At 36.7% G+C, this 19,740-nt stretch overlaps 1 protein-coding gene and 1 long non-coding RNA gene across 5 annotated transcripts in view; one reads left to right on the top strand and one right to left on the bottom strand.

Annotated features, from left to right (window-relative positions):
- LOC145723129 (uncharacterized) overlaps positions 1 to 16,355 on the top strand; it is a 48,178-nt gene extending 31,823 nt beyond the window's left edge. The window contains exon 4 of the long non-coding RNA XR_014147985.1: positions 15,998 to 16,355. This is a non-coding gene — a long non-coding RNA (uncharacterized LOC145723129). The remainder of the gene's footprint in view (positions 1 to 15,997) is intronic.
- Positions 1 to 19,740, bottom strand: part of GRM1 (glutamate metabotropic receptor 1) — a 377,107-nt gene that overhangs the window by 36,306 nt on the left and 321,061 nt on the right. For all 4 annotated transcript variants that reach the window (XM_081829111.1, XM_081829113.1, XM_081829114.1 and 1 more), the window contains 2 exons: positions 10,809 to 10,935; positions 274 to 1,204 (listed from right to left, as the gene is read on the bottom strand). In XM_081829111.1, the coding sequence (XP_081685237.1) occupies positions 274 to 1,204; positions 10,809 to 10,935 (1,058 nt within the window). The remainder of the gene's footprint in view (positions 1 to 273; positions 1,205 to 10,808; positions 10,936 to 19,740) is intronic.

The raw sequence follows: 19,740 nt of genomic DNA, 5'->3' as shown, positions 1-19,740 counted from the left end.
AATTATTAGCAGAAAAGAAGCTGAAGATTCTAGGTAAGAATAAGGATATGCTCAGCTGGTTGTTGCTTCATGCTCCTTGCTTTTTCAAGGAATGAAAACAAAGAAGACTTTTAGTATTCCTACTGCAAGAGAATGTGAAATTTGGAAAAAAGGGGAAAAGATTAAGAAAGGAAATGAAAACTGGAAGAATATGGAAATGGAAGAATATGATTTAGTCAAATAGAAGCAAAGAGAAAAGGGAGAGGAGGAGGTAAAGCTGGTCAGATAACTCACTTGGCATTCCCTGCCCCTGGCTTCTTTCTTCGGAAAATGTTGAGGAAAGTGTTGGAGCGGCAGGGCAGCTTGCCATCGCCAACATGCATGCGGACTACGTCAGAGGTGGTGAAGGCACTGCGGACATTCCTCTCAGGCTTGGCAATAATGATGTACATCTTGGGAGTGAACATGCACCCCAGGGCCACCGTTACACTGAGGCTCACTGCAAAGCAGGTGGTGATGATCTTGTAGTTGCTCCCAAAGTAAATGGGCACAAAAGCTAGCCAGATGATGCAGGTGGTGTACATGGTGAAGGCAATATATTTGGCCTCATTGAAGTTGGCGGGCACATTGCGGGTCTTGAAGGCATAATAGGTACAGCTCATGATGAGGAGTCCATTGTAGCCCAGAGGGGCCACCACACCCAGGTTGCTGGTATTGCAGATAAGGTAGACTTCCTTGATACTTGGGTAGGACAGGATGGGCATGGGGGGCTCCATGATGATCAAGGTTACCACCAGGGTTAGCTGCACGCTAATCAGAATTGAGGCAATGATCACCTGGGCCCAGGCGCTCATGAACCTGGGCTTCCTGGTGCAGATCTTCTTCTTGCTGCCAGCTAGGATACGTGCAATTCGGTTGGTTTTGGTCACTAAAGCAGAGTAGCACATGGCAGAGGAGAGGCCAACCAGAAGGCGCTGGAGGTAGCAGGATGTGGTGGTAGGTTTGGCAATGAGAGTAAAAGGGCACACATAACCAAGGAAGATTCCAGCTAGGATAATGTAGCAGAGCTCCCGACTGGAGGATTTGACCACTGGTGTGTCTCGGTATAGCACAAAGATGAGGGTAACAAACAAGGTGACAAGTATGCCCAGGCAGGAAAAGGCGATGGCTATGATGGATTCTATGTTGCTCCACTCAAGATAGCGCACAGGAATAGGTTCACAGCCTGTAATGAGAAAAATAGTTTTAATTTTTTTTTAATTTTTTCTTTTCAAGTAGGCTTCATACCCAGCATGGAGCCAAGTGTGGGGTTTGAACTCACGACCCTCAGATCAAGACCTGAGCTGAGATCAAGATTTAGATGCTTAACCTACTGAGCCACCCCAGTGTCCCAAGAAAAATAGTTTTAAAATCCAAGATTTCTGCTATCAATAATAACACTGCTTACTAGTTACCAGAGACATAGCTATGTTCACATCTTCCACATTTTGTGTATTTTATTTCTTTTTTTTTTCTCAAAAATTTTATTTATTTATTTGAGACAGAGAGTGAGAGAGCACGAGAGGGGGGAGGGTCAGAGGGAGAAGCAGACTCCCCGCTGAGTACGGAGCCTGATGCGGGACTTGATCCTGGGACTCTGGGATCATGACCTGAGCTGAAGGCAGTTGCCCAACCAACTGAGCCACCCAGGCACCCAACATTTTGTGTTATTTTAATTATTTTTTAAAATGCCTCATTATTACACTAATATATATACACCATTGTCTTATGAAGACAATTGTATTCCCAAACCTGATCTCACCACAAGACTAATGTGACATACTTGAGCCTATAAAAATAATCTTTTCTCCCAACACCAGCTTTACAAATGGATGCCACTCTGTGGGTGGAACTTCGTTCTACACTTTCAGAAAAAGAAAAAGAAGGAAGCTAAACTGTGTTTCCCGGGAAGGTTAAATAGTGATAATATAATAGAATACGTTAGTAAGAAATACACTAACAAAATTTTTATTTTCACGTAGCTATTGTCCAGAGGTAAGTCCAGCTCATAGACAAGTACTGTTTTGGCCGGCAGAGTGTTTTAAACATAAATTTTATTTGAATTCTTTAGAAGAATCTACATTTTCCCATTTATTACATATTACTCACTTTGTCTCACCCCTTGAGTTATGTATGATCCATCTGTGGCATCTGAGGGCCTTGAGTTATCAGCTTCTACTAGACATACCAAGTAAGGATGAAATCTCCTGTCATCCATCTCTTGAAAGGAGAGATGTTCCTAAATACCTGGCTTATCTTTTCCCTCAGATGGAGAATAAAGTCTGTTTTGTATTTCACGGAGAGAGAGAAATTTGTCAGGTCCTGGAGATAACCCCTTCATAGAACTTTGTATTTGGTCTGGGCCAGTATTTCCCAAATTGTGAGAATAAAAATATGTCCATGACTTTAAGAAAAGACTCATTGTTCTACGGCCATGGGAACAGGAACCATCAGAACCTGTTTTACTCCTGTTTAGTCAACAACAGCTCCCCTCAATGAACATGATTTCTGCAAGCCAATCAGTCACTGTTAACCCTTGCTTCTGATAATCACCCAAGTAGAAACAGACTCAAGGCAATAAACGAGCTCCAGCCATTCACAAGTACACAGTCTTGACTGATCACAGTGGTCCCTCTCTCTTGTGTGTCAGGGGTTTATCTATGTCAAAGTCTCAACCTCTTCCTGGGAGAACTTGCGCTTCCTCTAAAAAGTCACATTTTAATCCTAAATCTTCTCATTTCCTTGCAAATTTTAGGAAAATGATTAGATAGATAATTTAGAATAAGAAGAACTATTATGGGGGGTTTTTGATAGAACATATTCAATGAATTAAAATATTTAAGAGTGGCTGTAAACAAATGAGATAAAATACTGAATAGTCAATACTAAACTTTTTTAGTTGGCATCCTGAGCTTGCTAAATAAAATTCAAATTCCAGTGTAGTCTTTGTCAAGGCCTTTATAATCTGAAAGCTAGCCCTCTTTTCATTCCTTTTTCTGTGCAACTTTACCTGGTTTTGTAAATGAGCTAGTCTGTCCTTAGAGTTTTCATTAGAAAAGAATATTACATTTTATATTTCTAGAACACAAGTCAGATCTATGGAAGTTGAATTAAAACCCTGGTCTAGAGCCAAATTAAGAGCTATAATTAATGATTTTCCTGAACTTCAGGGATACAGGCAAAATATTTTCTGTAGAATTCAGGATTTTTATTAAATGCTTATTGTCGTACACTATAGATATGTACCAATTAACTCAATTAATTTTTAGCCTCATGGAGTAAAATGTTTAAAAGCAGCAGATTAGAAAACAGAAGATTTAAATAACCTAGTGTTATAAAGTTTAAAAAATAGAAAATGCATTACATAAGGCAATTTTGAAAGCTTTTCTTTCAACAAAGATGCGAAATTATAAACTAAATAAAAAGATAGACTTTATGACATCTTCAGACAATTCTGAGGTAGACTCAACACCTGACAAGAAAAACTATACCTTTTCTTTTTGTAAATGGGCTCAGACCTGAATTAGGGGACCAAACAGAAGAAAATGTTAAAATGTAAAATTACTAACTTAGAAAATATCCAAAAAAAAGAAAATATCTAATATGTGATTAGACATTTCTAGATAGACTTAAAAAGTAAATAAGCCAGAAATCAATATAGTTGTGGATCTTTAGGTAAAACAACCAAAAGAGCCTCTGTTCTCTATGATCTGGGAACCTGTAGATAAGGAAACCTAGAGATACTTCAAAGAGAAGTGTCATTTAAAGAACCAATGTCCCACATTAGCTAAAATTCAGGACTATTACTTGAAGTCTGTCCAGTGACTTAACTCCATGGCAAACACTGGTACCCAATAACTCCTTGTCCTTCCTCTGAACTCCCAAGGGAAGCAATACCTCTTTTTTATTGATACAGGTGTCTTTATGTCCACCAGTAATCTCACTATTAAGAGAACATCAGATAAATTGGTTTAATAAAACCATAGAAATGGTGAAAATCTTTAACAATCTTATGCCCCAACCCACAACTGGTACTTTGAGATTATTATGAGAAGGATACACTATTCTCTGTGACACAAAACCCACAATTTTAATAGGTAGGATTAACTTCTAGACAAAATGTATTATGGTTCCCTACAGATGATCAAATTACAGCTGCTAGTCATGAAAATACCTACACTATGTATAATTAAAAAAAATTATCTAAGGAATATGTTAGCCCCAGAATCCCTATGGATAAAAGACTTCACAGAAATAGGAAGATGGATTGGAACAGAGCACATAAACATATTGATTATCATATGTACCTAGATTATCATAAATCTTTCTTTTTTGTGTAAATATAAAAATGATACACCATAATCTAGATGTATTAACTCAACAGCATAGCACATATCAAAGAACCATTGCTCATTGTGGTAGGCTCACTGTAAAAAAAAAGGTACCGTAAAAGTTATAGATACTATAAAAATACTTAGAAATACGATAGAAATATTTTAGAGATTATCATGCTAAGCAGACTGCTCTGACTAAAAATCCTAACAAAAGCATTTCATATAAAACAAATAATTTATGATAGTAACAAATTCATGAAGAAGTTCAAGTATTCAATTATAGATACACAAAATGTGGCCAGAAAAGAAGTTCTTAAAAGAAATTCCAGAAATTTCATGACTGTGTTGTAAGATTCATGAAGATAATGTCTGACAAAACCAAAATGGCTATCTGAGAGTACCAGATAAAATATCTACCAGGCATTGGCTAAAATCCTGATGGAACAAATGAAAGAATTCATTTCAGTAGGGACAAATTGGCCACAAAATTAAACACTATTGGGGAAACATTTTTCCAGGATAGCAGATGTGGCGAGTTCATGCTTCATTTGTAATTAAATCAATTAAGACAAATTGTAAAGGTGGAGGCATTAACTGAAACAATTGCAAAAGAACCTCTGAGTTACTCCAAAGGGACTGTATACAGTTTTCTCCCTCTGTGGTTTGTGAATATGTACTAGTTTAAACAGTGTGTTTATTTTGCAGATGGGTTGAAGCATTCTGTTGAAAAGCTACAATACTTACAAAGGCTAAAATATGATGAGATTTTGTGGTCTTAGCACATTCCAAGTTGTCAATCTAGTGATATGGGAACATTTTCAGTGGAATACTTACTCATGAATTTAAATTATGCAAGGCTGTCTTCATTCCCAGCCCTCTGGACAAATGAAAAGGAACCTTAATATTGGTGAAGGTTACACCCCTTAGTGATTTTAAACTGAGGTTCTGCAGAGAGCCTCCAGAAGCTGAAGGCACATGGAAGTTGACTGTTTACTGAAGAACTTTATAGCAAGCTGATGACTATACAATGGTCTTCTGTGCAAGATCATCTGAAGAAGAGTCCTACATATATCATATTTCCTTTGTATACTCTTTCTTACTCATACTTCTCTTCTTTACTGATTTAAAACTATATAAATTTGAGTTTGCCTTTAGTATTCTCCTTACTAGTAATAAGTATTTGCCTAAACCTATGTTTTACTAGACAATCATTAACTCAATAATTCAATTATATCAACCTATTGTTAGGTATATCTCACTAACTTCCAATAATGATATTTTTGTATATGCAAAGATTCCACAAGTTCAGATATTTGAAAGGACTCAGAAGATTCATAGAACATACTCATGTAATGTTTTTTACTTAAAGGCAAAACGTATAACATAGTAAGAGAAAGACAGTGCAGGTAAGCACCAAGGGGCAAAGGGATATCCCAGTGCAAGCTCTCTAAGATCCTTACTCTCACAAGGGCACACTTCATCTTTGAACCGAGAGCTCAAGGCAGAAGTTCCCAGTGAAGTCTTTTAATGACCTTCAAGTCATATGGCCAAGTAAGCCTATCTAATATGCCAGCTGAAATCCATCAGTAAACAAACTGATTTTGGTTGTTACCAGTAGAGCTTCAAACTCAAAACTGCATTTAATAAATATCAGTCCCCTTAATGTAGCCAAGAGTCAAAGACAGGTAGGTACTCAGGCATCTCCACAGATAATCAGTTGTCCAAGCCTAGCTGTAAATTAAGCCTAGTCTACACAGTGTACCATACACAAATGAAGAAAAATATGCTTATGTTAGGAGATATGAGTATTCTGTGCTGTAACAGTACCATTTTGTCAACAACACCCCAAAACAATATGCTTACAACTCTACTGTGATTGCTTTATTTCTTCTGAAGATCCTAGATTCTTTTCCCTATGGGGAAACCAGACTTTTCAATGACAGTCCAGGACCACCCAAAACAGTCACCTGAGGATAGGGACTGATAATTTATATTTTGAACCAGCTTTGTTTTCTCCTTCTTTTTCTTCTTTCCTTTCCTTCTTCTTCTTTTTTTTTTTAGACATCCTAAATTTCAGAAGCATTAGCTTTGATTCCTTGAGAGAATTTGCTGTAATATCCATATTGTCCATATATATAATATAATATGTAATATACTTTTTTGTCCTGTATTTGAGGTTTAAAGAGTTGTCCAACCTCCAGATGTGTTTGGGTATCCCAAGCCTGGAAGGAGTGGGAGTTACCTTCAAATAGTGGTAAACACTGTCCTGGCCCTACCTGACCCCCAGCAACCAAAAGCAAAAGACTTTATGTGAGTTGCGCATACTTTATCTAAAGCCTCGAAAACTTAGGGACCTGGCAGTATCTGTGGTTACAGTTTTCCCAGGGAATTCATAGCTATCAGACAAGTCCATTTCCCAGAGAATCCAGAGCTATCGGACTACAAATTCCTGAGCAAAATCTAAGAGAAGTAGTAATAACTCTGATCTGAGGTACAGGAAGTTACTCCTAATTTTTTAAACAAATATTGGTTCACTTATAAGATCCAAATGCATTGGAGGAATGACAATTTAATACTGGGTTTTTTCCCAATTAGGTTAAGACAAATTTAATATGAATCAAGAAACAAAGTCCACAGTTATTCTACCCAAAAGGTCTTTGGACATTTAATAGCAGTTACAATAATACTTCATAATCAATAAAGCATCATCAAAATGCTTTCTTTAATGTTATTACATTAATATCAATTATCTACAAGGAGAAATTCTGTTTCATGGTCAGTGTTCAACTTTAATGTCACCCCTGTCTATTTTTCATGTGAAGACACTAAAAAAAAGAGGGGCGCCTGGGTGGCTCAGTCGTTAAGCATCTGCCTTCGGCTCAGGTCATGATCCCAGGGTCCTGGGATCGAGCCCCGCATCGGGCTCCCTGCTCGGCGGGAAGCCTGCTTCTCCCTCTCCCACTCCCCCTGCTTGTGTTCCCTCTCTCACTGTCTCTCTCTCTCTGTCAAATAAATAAATAAAATCTAAGAAAAAAGAAAAAGAAATAAGTAGCATCAGATTACATATAATTGGTTCATGGATTGTTAAACTACTGTCAAGTTTTATATTGTGGCAGAAGAGATCCCTGTTTATGCATCATAAGAAATAGAGTGAAATTTAAATGCTGAATTAAAATGTACATTTTCCCAAGAAGAAAGTATGAGAAACTTATTAACAGCTTCAGAAAGTGCTTCCTCTAAGTAGTATACCATTTTTTTCTTTATAGCCAACAAATGATATATTCTAATGAAAACAATAACACATTTATAAACATGTTTTTATTCATTAATATTAGAGCCTTTGGAGCATATATGGAAAGTAACTATCTCATAAAATAATTTTATGCGTATTAACAAGCTTTATCTTCAGTAAAAACACCATATCCTAAAGAAGAATGATTTCTCATTTTAACTAAAATTCAGTAAAAAAAAAAAAAAATCCACCTGTGAAAACAAAACACCTACTTAAAGGCCATGCATTTACTCCTCTGAGTATTTCTACTGGTTTTTGGTATTCTCTGCCTGTGGGTTTTCTTTTTTCTCAACTACTGCTACCATGACAACAACCAACAACACATTGCCACGTAGTGCACACTTGCTCTGAGCCTGACATGGCACCAAATGAGTGGCAAATGAGACCTCATTGTCCATTCATGAGTAAGACTGAAAGGAATCCAGAAATGACAGGTGTCACTGAAACTAAGTATAAACTAAATCAGAGATGTGTACTCCGAAAGACCCAAAACATAAGATTTGCACAATAATCAAATATATGATCCAAAAGTAGCTACTTGCCTATTGCTATTAGAAAAGGGCAGTCTGAGTTGTTGCTTGGCTCAACTCATTTGAACGCTAACGTGACTTTTATGCATGTGAAGGATGATAGATTAAATACTTTAGAAAGATAATCACATTAAATAAGTATAGTGAAGGAGGATTTTTCTTTTATGCTTTACTCACTCAAAGAGCCTTAAATCAATGGTGATCATCATTTGGCAGTGGGAAAAAAATATACCCACAATGGGAGATCTCTAGGGAATAAAATATATGACTTCGAGTTCCATTATTATAACATATTGGATCTTTTGAAAATGTTTTTTGTATTTTAATGTCTTAAAATAGGATAGAAGTTCTTTACCAGGCATGAGATGAGCCCCAATCAAAGTAAAAATGGAGCAGTAGGAAAAATTTGGGGAAGCCCCAAAAAATGTAGACAAGAGAAAAATTCTTACACCTCAAAGCCAGGACTTCTGATTTCTAAAATCAACCTGAGAAAGGCTAGCTTTGTCTTTGAGCCCTTCACAGTCAGCTGTAGTCTCAGTCAAATAGCAGAGAGGAGTGACTAGTAAGTCAACCCCCTATTTGATTTAAAAAGGCCCAGCAGGAAGCACACACTATGAAGGAGGATAAAGATGTGAACAGAGGCATAGCATGAGTGGGAGAGAAGACTTGTTGTCCAAAAGTGGCTGAAAAAGCTTTTCCAAGCCAGTCTATTGCATGCAACCAGGAGATAAGTTAGACCCAGGGATAAAAACCCTGGATTCTCATAGTGGCTTCTCTATTAACCAAATGCACTGACCTGGATGAACTTAGGTAAGTCCCTTCTTCTTTCTATTTCTCTCAATAGAACATTTATTAGACAGCTATTATATCCTAGGCACTAGACTATGAGCCAGAGATTAACGTTTCTCACAGGATGGGACAGGAACCAGGTGCCTCAGAATTTGCTGGGTCCCATCTAAGAACTGGTGAACAGGAATCTCTGCAAGTGGGTAATACCTGGGTAATTTTTAGGCATATTAAAGTTGAAAAGCAGTTTTCTGTGACAGAATAAAAATATGAGTGAGATACAGTTTTTATCTTCAAATGTATTCTAATCTAACTTCCTTCTCTTTAAAAAAGGTCTTTGTACTAAATAATTTCTAAAAGCTTTCTGACACTCATTTTAGATTAACTTTTTCTAACAAGATTACCATTTTACAAGGTACTTTCACTGAATAAGTAAAATTTTCATTATGTGACCTGGTTCTACTTACCCAGCATTTTTGATGTGTTCTGAATAAGTCATACAATTTCTTAGCTGCTATTCTTATTTGGAAACAGGTGAAAAAGTAAAAAACAATCAGAAATGTTACCCTTCATAATTATTTTCAACAACACCCAGGGATCAGGAGTCAGTGAACTGGGCTCTGCTTTTAACTATTTGCATGACCTTGGGCACACAAGTACACCTCTTTGGGCCTCAGCTTCCCCTTTCTAAAAGGAGGGATGAGATTACTCACATGACAAAGTCTTTATGTACTCAGATGACAGTTTCTATGGCTCTATTACTCTTAAAATTTGTGAAAAGTATTTGTGAAACATCTCTCATGTGTGAGCTCATATCAGGATCCATGGAAAACAAAATTCATATATTTGAACATTGCTCTTATGAAATTTACAAACTCATATAATCCATCCATATGATATCCATTGATTTTACTAGTAAACCATCTCTTGCATTCATATATTCATCCATTCCTGCTGCAGCTGCAGCTGCCCTCTGAAATTACTCATTTGAACCAATGCAGTAGTTCCTAGCTTCTGTTTTTCATCCAGTCTCACTACACTCCTCAGACTGCTAGGAGGAGCATCTTTCTGAGACACAAATATCATGGTGTTATTTGCTAATTTAAATTCTTCAATGGTTCTCCTGTGCTTAAAGCCACAGTCCAAACCCTCAGGAAAAGGTCATGCAGAAGCTTGTTACCAACCCTACTAGTCTCATTTCTGGCCTTTGCTAGGTCCTTGTGCCTATCAACCAACCCCATACACTTATTTTGTGGTTTTCCCCAAATGTGTTACAGGCTTTCATTTTCCCATCTTCTACTTTTTCTCTGGAATTTCATCTCTTTATCTGCCTAACAAACTTTATGCACTATAAATATCTCTTTTATATTAATAACAATTTTATATTATTTTTACATGTTTCTTCCCTGATAAGTTTTAAGCAAAATAAAGTAATAAAGCAAGATAAATTTAAAGCAAAAAAAAAAAATACTGCCTCACACATAGATGTTCGAGAAATGATTGCAAATATAAATGCAGGTAACTAGAAATACCTTCAAATAAAATTTTAAAAAAGAAAAACAGAAAACAACTGGTATACCAGAATACCCCTTTAATACACTTTTATTTAGATTTAAAAAAATCCATGTTCATAATAAAAAGAAATTTTTTTTAAATGAACTTGCCTTTCAATATGGATCATGGAAAACTTATAAGAGGTTTCTGTGTGCTCTTTGACATGAGCAATAAAAAGTGCTCACTGTAAATAAACATCAAAAAAGACATGAGCTGCTTGCTCACATTTTAAACAATGGGCATATTGAGAAGGCCCATAGTTAGGGACAAGGTCTGAAGTGAGGCACTTCCTACCTGTTAGATCTGCACTGGGCCACCACCCCAAGTCACAGGCTTTGCAGGTGAATTCATCTTGCACGTATTCATTCTCTTTGCAGGCTGTGCAAATCCAGCAGCAGCTCACTTCTCCTTTCCGTATGACCTGTAACACAGGGATAGTCCATATGACTTAAAGATGGTCTCCCCAGAAAGTCTTCTATTTCAATATGGACTTGTTTTCATACTACAATAAAAAAAGAATAATTCTTCAAAATATCCTATATGCTGAGGAAACTTATGTACATGCATTTGAATATACCTGATTATCTTTAGAGTTCAGATGTGAATTTCAATTCATTCCATGCTGGGTTTGGAGGTTTTTCAAAAATAATGTCTTTCATAAAGGGAATTGATGACATTATCTTTTTCAGAGTTAAAAATATGAAACAGTTGAATTTTATTATTTATACTCATTTGTATTATCCTCAGAAAAATAAAAAGAAATTTTTCTTCTCTGAAAGAGCAATGTTTAACCACAAAAGTTCTTATGTAATATTTTCTTATTAATTTGTAAAATCTGAGGAATTATGGAATTTTATAATTATGAATGTCTGAGCAACTTTATATACATAAAAACAGAATGATGGCTAAGAAAGTCAACTCTATTATTGGCCCTGTGACTTGCTCTAGTGAACTTAAAACATTACGTAAATTGTTGGAAGAAAAATTACTAGTCCAAAATTACTGAAGAATCATTCATTATTAGAGTAGTTTAAACTTTCTCCCATTTTCAATCTGTTTGTTAAGCATATTTCACTTGACATGATACCAAAAAAGTCAAAACATTTAAAGTGATTTTCTTGTAAGCAGCACGTATTAGATCTTGCATTCATCTCCAGTCTGAGAACTTCTGCCTTTTATTGAAGTGTTTCATACATTTACATTTAGTATAATCATTGGTGTGGTTGGAAATGAAAATTTGACCAGATGCTGTACATTGTGTACATAAGGTATAGTGTGCTGGATGTTTTTCCTTGAAGTATTGGCCTTTGTTCTGGCAGGCAGCTAACTCCTTGTGAGCATTGTTTTTAATCTTTTAGGACAAGTCTAGAAGAGTCTCTACTCTAGGAATAATTAAGCCTCATTATTAAGGTGTGACCACCTGGGGTTTCTACTTAATTCCTTGTGTATTCAACAAGGTATCTCCACTCTGGCTTGTGGAAAATGAGACAATTCCTGGATCTGTGTAAGCTCAGGGATTCCAGCTCCCCAGTAATTTTTTTTTTCACCTGAACTTTTTGAATTCTGTCCTATTCATGTGCAGACTTGTGTTCAGTCAAATGCTTAAGAGAACCTGTATGCTAACTTCTAGGACATTTTTTCTGAATAGTTCTATCCCTTACACTACACAACAAATTCTCACTGCCGTGGCCTTCCTAAACTTTGATTTCTGTCTTCTTAAATTATCAAGATCACCAAGCTCTGTGTTCTCTTTCACTGAACAACAAGGAAATTGCCTCCAGGCAGAAAGCCTGAGTGATTTTAGGGTTCACCTTGTTTGTTTGCCTTCACTTTCCTGGAATCAAGGTCATGCACTGTTTTCCAATGTCTGAACACAGTTATTTCATATATTAGGTCAAGTTTTGTAGTTGTTTACACCAAAAGGCAGTCTGGGCTCTGTTACTCTTTCATGGCTAGAAGCACAAGTTCTTCCCTAATACATTAAACATTATTAAATGTTTTCATATGCAAAATCAGAAATTAAATTTTAAACATTGCCATACCTTAAAATCATACAACCTCTAGACTTTGTGAAAATAAAACTATCTTCTCACAGAGCAGGTGAAAATTTATACCCCTATCTTTGAATTACATATAAAATATCAAATGACAGTATATTTTCAGAAAATGTAAAAGGTTTTCTTTTTCTTCTTTTACTTTCAGATAACTTCAGAAAGTAAAATCAAATTAAGTCTTTTTTTAAAAAACTCCTCGCAACCTTAAAATAAGCATGGGAAATTTACATTCCAGATAATAATTTTTTAAGTGATATGAGAAAAATTGAGTAAATGAATACTGCTTTCTTATTTTAATTGGCATAAAAGTACAGTAAAAGCCATCACAAAATACTGTATATCCTTTTAGTCAGCTTTGTCTCTTTCTCTTTACTATAAAAATAATTCTACTATTCAACAAATTTAAAAGGTGGTAATGCTAAACAAATTGATTTATGCAGGATGAATAGTGAGGGTAGATCCTGTGAGTAACTGGCATTTGGAAAGTATTTAAAATTAGGTTTTCTATGACTGAATAAATGAATGAATAAATGATTAGCCTATCCCTTTAATAAATAATGAAAATGGAGCTGCTTAAATAGAGTTATATTTTATGACTCCTTCTTTATTCTGCCACCAAGTATGTGTACTTTTGGCATACACATCTATAATATCTGGTTTGTCTTTTTTTTTTTTTTAGAGAGGGTGGGGAGGGTCAGAGGGATAGAGAGAGAGAATCTTAAGCAGGCTCCATGCCCAGCACAGAGCCCAATGGGGGGCTCTTTCCCACAATCCTGAGATCATCATCTGAGCCGAAATCAAGAGTCAGATGCTTAACTGATTGAGCCACCCAGGAGCCCCTGACTTGTCTTTTCCATCTCTCAGTCACCCCTCTAGACTGAGGTTTTATTATTTCACACCTGAATTCTGGTCCTTGTCTCCTAATCATATAACATGCTCTAATTTCTTCTTGCACTAGAGTAACATGCATACAGCTGCCAGGATCACCCAAATAGGCCATGGGCTCCTCAAGGGAAGGGACCAAGCTGACTTTCATCATTTTCAGATCATAGTCTTCAAGGGACAGATATGTACCAAAAACACACAGTAGGCAGCCAATGGATGGGTATTGAATAAATCTTTTTTAAAAAATACAATTAGGCCACTCAAAGAATTTTAGTGCCTCCCTACCCCAATACCTTTGCAATATAAGCTCTTCAGTCAGGCATTCACTTAGTCCCTGGTCCTTGTTTCTGCACCTTACTTCGTCTTATTAATTTCTCACATAAGTCTGCCAAATGAGGACAGAGCCTCTGTGCCAGCCAGCCCCTCACTGTGTCTTCATTAATGTCCACATAACTGTTTGTTTTGTTTGTTTTGGAGGGAGGTTTCAAATACAGTAGAGACATCATTGAATTTGTGTTTCATCTGACTTGCTTTCTATAAGGAGTATTCTGGCTGCTATTGGAGAACAGAGTTTAAAGAGAGAGAGAAAAGAAAGAATGTGTGTGTGTGCATTTTATATGTGTGTGTTTTAATCCATGGTTCTCACATGGAACCATATAGTAAACAAATAAATATGTTTTAATGAAAAAATGACTATTACCTTCCATTTAGAATGTCATCTTTTCTCCATCAGTCCATCTCTGTTACTACTTTCAAGGGCAGATACATCACAAGCTCCAGACTGTATTTCTGGAGCAGTAAATCCTTTCAAACATTGCCTTATTTATAATTCTCTAGTAGCTAAAATACAGTTGGTTTTTTATTACTACAAGCTACATTTTGTCCTCTAATTTTTTCATATCCATATAATAGATATGTTTCTTTCAGATACAGTTCTTTTTAATTCTTGTTATTGTCTCTAATTTATATCCAAATCTTCCCAATAGCATATTATTGATTATTTTTATATTTTCTGTATTTTTATATGAGTCATGCTTACTGATATTTCTTTTGTATGTATAGTGGCCCCTACTGATCCATGGTCAGTCTTTATCCAGAAGCATATGATCCTCCTGACATATTATCAGGAGGTCAATAGTAGCCTGACACTACATCACGGTGCCTACGTACATCATTCACCTCACTTCATCTCATCACATAGGCATTTTATCATCGCACATCATCACAGGAAGAAGGGTGAATACAGTATAATAAGATACTTTGAAAGAGAGAGAGACCACATTCACATAACTTTTATTACAGGATATTGTTACAATTATTATATGTCATTATTAGTTACTGTTGTTAATCTCTTACTGTACCTAATTTATAAATTGAACTTTATCATAGTTATGTTAATCTAGGAGAAAACATAGTATATATCAGGTTTGATACTATCTGTGGTTTTAGGAGGAGGGTGTCTTGGAACATATCCCCAAATAAGAGGGGACTACTATTGTATATATTCAACAACTGAATAAAGTATTTTTTCACTTTTGTCACAAGCAAACACTTTTTATGATAGCTCTGAGTCACGATAACAGTTTTGGTATTTTACTGAAACTGCCCTTGAAGGACCAAGGCTTACTAAGGCCCAGAGCCTGCTTTGATTCTTTTTATGTCCTGTGTACACGGTGCTGTTTATTGTTAGTGAGACCAGGTGAGCTGCTGGTACACACAATGCCGTGATTCAATTACATAGACCCTGTAGGAATATTTATGCAAGGAAATCAAGTGTTCGTTTTGTGACTAAGTTTCTAAAGTAACCTGAAATGGATTTTTTTAATTAAGGTTTTATTTAGAAAAAGAATACAGGCACCTGGGTGGCTTAGTTGGTTAAGTGTCTGACTTGACTTCCACTCAGGTCTTGATCTCAGGGTCGTGAGATAGAGCCCCTTGTCAGGCTCCAGACTCCATGGGGAGTCTTCTTGAGATGCTCTCCCACTGCCCCTCCCTCTGCTTCTCCCCCAACATGCATGCATGCTCTCTCTCAAATAAATAAATCTTAAAAAAAAAAGAATGAAAGAAAATAAATAGCATCAAGAGAATATAATGAAGGAAAGGTAACTGTGAATCAGAGGAAACAGAAAATTTTCTTCAGAAGAGAAACGCCTGAAAGACTAAAGAGAATAAAGAAACTGAGTCTACTGTAATTAGGACTGTTGGAGAATCAGTTGCATGAGAGAAGAGTTAGCGCTGCCCTCCTCTGTTCCTATCATGTCCTGTAGGAGAGCTGGGGCAACAGTCAACTCAAATACGGATGTTTTTCTCCCACTGCACTGAGTTCCTCAAAGGAAGGGGCCATTTTTAAGTTTCCTTTGCATTCCCAGCACTAGTGAAGTATGGAAGCTGAAGGGACTCCATTTTAGAAAAACTCCATCTCTGCTGTTTTTTTTCTGGGTCCCTTTTACTCATGTTCCATATTTTGCCTCTAAATAACCGAAGCTCTGTTCTCACTTCAAGGGGGAAATAAGAAAGTTAATCGTTCTCTGAATTTTGTTCTAGGCCCCAAATCCCTGATAACAACTAAGAAAAGCCAGATCCCAAACACGTTCCAGGACATTTGCTTCAAACAAACCTCGGCTGATACTGGCATCAATAGTTTTAGCTTCGCTAATTTATGGAATAACACCTGTTGTTCACCTGACACTCACCTCAATTTGACCCTACCCTGGATTCCTGAAGAAACATGTATCCTAAATCCTTTTCTAATATAAACCCCTAGCCCAAAACAACGACAAAACTCATTCTCCCTTCCTTTCCGAGTCTCCCAGACACTCTGCTATTCTTTTGTCACTCACGCTATTCAATAAACTCTTCTTCCACTTTCTCTGGCTCCTGGTTTGTTTTGTTTTGTTTTTTTTCATGTTTGATTTCTATCCTGCACCAAGCCAAGGGCCCTCTTGGCTGGTCTTGTGGGACCCTCCCCTGGGTCCTCAGACCCAGCCTGCCTACATCACTAGCCTGGTTCTTGGCACATATTAATTACTCAATAATGTAGACGGAAGAAAAGAGGAAAATAATATAGACTATGACATAAACAGAAGCAATGGAAATGAATTCAAAGAGAATGAAAAATAGAGTAAAATGGAGAAAACCTTACAAAAACTAAATAAAAAATACCAATGAAAAAACATCCCCACATTGTAATTTATTATAGGGAAAATGTAATAAAAATGGTATAGGAATATAAAATCATCACAAGAGCAGACACATATTGAACCAGGCTATGTGCTAGGACCTCTGTACAGAATTACACTAACCCTTCACAACTGCTCCAGGGGATGGAGTTAATTACGTGTGTTCTGCAGATGAGGAAGTCGCTGCAGAAGGGATCCATATCTTGCGCAAATCTCAGTAATGTTATCTTCAGTTATTTCCAAAAGCTAGGCTCTTCCCAGTGTCACAGTGGCTGCCAGGGTAATGGCATATTTTGCTGAGAACCAAAATTATATCTCAGAGGTTGGTAGATATATGCTCAATTAATCAACCTTTGTTTAGTGGCCCAGTGTGCCAGACATGGGATAACTTTTTGAAAAACCCGATTGTTAAGGCTAAAGAGCTCAAAATCTACTGTAATGTGTTAGTGTAGCACCTAGGGGCCACATTTAAAGGGACACTCTCCCTCAGGGTTGTGTAAGTATGCACCCTACACTTGCACAACCTTGAGAGCGAGGGCCTCCTTAAATTTTTATACTTCAATAAATGTTTACTTACAAAAACAAATGGGCCCTGTTTCTGCCACTGCCACTGTCCAATATTATGTGATTAGCAGCACCTATCAGGACTCATCCCCAAAAACTGGCAGGCTGGGTCCGAAACTAGGGTGTTCGCCAACAACTTCAGTAAACATGTGATCAGCATAGACTCTGGTCAACGTATGAGAGGCAAAGATGTAGGTATTACTCAAAGTGGCTGTGGATAAATTAATAATTCCACCGAATTTCTCATTATGACTAGGGCGTGCAGTTTCCTCCTCATCCAGAGGGATTATAGTAATTTCGCGTTTTCACATGCACAATAAGATACAAAAAAAAAAGTATTTTATCTTCATTTTTTTTTTAAATTGTAGCCAATATGTTTTTAGTCACCGGAGCAGATCATATCATTGTTATGTAATCACAGCCTTCTCAGATAGGATTTTTTTTATATATATATATTCCTGTGGGCAATTTATATTCAGATCTTGCCATCCTGCAGTGGAATTTAGAAAGTATTATATAATGGACAAACCGTATCATCATTTCACTGGTTGCCAAAATGGCTACATTAACTATGAACAGTTTAAGTGGGTAGTTTGCTTTGATTCACAAGAGAAAGAGAAAGCGGAGGTGGATGGGACAGTTGTGGTTGATGATGTTATTGCTAACTTCTTAGCTCGGCTCATGGTTGTATGAGAAAAATCTTATTCTGAGAAAACACAAGCTCAGGTATTAAGGTATGGAGTTTCATATTTGCACCTCACTTTCAAATGGCTCAGGGAGAACACAGTGGAAAGAAAAAGAGAGAGGGGGATAAAGAAATTAAGAGAAGGGTGAGCGGAGAGAAAATACAGTGAAGGATTCACAATTACTGAATGTAGTTGGTGGCTATATGAGTGGTCAATTTAATGTGTTTTTTCATGTTTGAAAGTGAGGAAAAAATGAGGGAAGTATTAACTAGATCAAAATTACGAGCAAATAGGGAGAAAGTTGAACAAAAATAAAAATACTCATTACAGATATGGGAAGTATCCAAAGAGAATTCACAGTTAGTAGGCATGAGATAACTTCAAAAAATCTCTGAAAGCTCCAGGCAGATGGGCTGGATGGGCTGGGTGGTGGGGTCAGGCCATGACACATCCATGCGAGCCACATAGTGACCAGAGAGTAATGACTGTTTGCACCGTGGGAACATTTGCTCGAGGTAGATGTCAGTCTAAAATGATTCTCTTGCCACCAAATTCAAGACAAAATTCCTCTTCCTACTGCCATGGAAGGAAGACATAATATCCAAGCAATTTCAAAGCACATGCACAGGAGGAGAATGAAACTATTCCAAATGCTATGGCCTAGCATACAAAAACAAAAATAGCTACAAGTATGAAGAAGTACAGCTACAATATGACACACTTTGAACTCTGAATTTTGGAGCAACTGCAGATGGAAAAACTGAACATAAAATAATTTGTCCTGCAAGATCCATAACGTGACCTAGAAGAAAATCAGCAGGTGAGCTGATTCAATGTGAGGGTAGGAAGAGTGAAAGGGGGTGCATCATATGAGCTCTTCCCACCCCACTGCCCTAACCTCCCAATCCCAGGTATTGGGATCAAGGGATAGTAGTATCTCATCAGGTGGTGAATTACCAGGAAATGGTGTTATAGCCTCTCTTTGGTTATTTTATATTTTGATGAAAATTTTGCAATGTTTTCATCATGCAAAATAAATGGAATAATAACACTTTTCAAAGTTCATCTATCTGATTTCACATAAAACAATGTTTCATATTCTATCACATTATCAAAGTTGTTTTTCTCCCTGAGGATATTTAATTGTGATATTGGCAGGTGTGTTATAACCTGAAGTACAAACATTATGATATGCCTACATTTTCTTTTCAACTTTGATACTGAATAGCATGGACTCAAGACACATCTATTTCCTGTAGTTATTTCTGCATAAAGTAACAGGAAGGATTGTTGGCAAATAATATATGTTCTATCATATAAAATTCATCCTTATCACATTTATTTTCTTATCATTTGGAAAGGTAGGGTGGTACTAACTGCTTGACGATTTTGGCCAAAATCGGTATCCAGTCTTTCAGAGAGACAGCATCCCTTGCAGAATAATGCTGGGATAGGGCTAAGTAAGCAACTGTAAATATAGAGAGCAGGAAAATCTACAGAGGAAGAGGAAAATGATGCTAAAGAGTCTACAGAAAGAATGATTTAACAGCAGGCATTAAAGGGATGATATTAGGTTGCTAAAAATGACAAATATTCTGGAATGTGAGGCTCTCATCCTTAATCTCTGCAGAGTCTTGAAGTAAAAGATCTACAACAAAGTGGCTGCTTTTTAATCACTGGCCTATGTTGAAAGGTGATAGTGTCAATGTGAAAATTAATATTAGCAATCATATTTTTAAAGAAGGATATTATTAGAAACTATAAGTTTTCTACATTGGCAACTCCTCTCAAGTAGCTATACTTAGCTACAGAAAAACCCAGAGACAAACTCTTCTAGCAGCATTATCTATTTTTTTTT

The sequence above is a fragment of the Leptonychotes weddellii genome, chromosome 8 (genome assembly GCF_054177405.1).
Source record: "Leptonychotes weddellii isolate Sample4059 chromosome 8, ASM5417740v2, whole genome shotgun sequence".
Taxonomy (NCBI): domain Eukaryota; kingdom Metazoa; phylum Chordata; class Mammalia; order Carnivora; family Phocidae; genus Leptonychotes; species Leptonychotes weddellii.
This window is presented reverse-complemented; position numbering and strand designations above follow the sequence as displayed.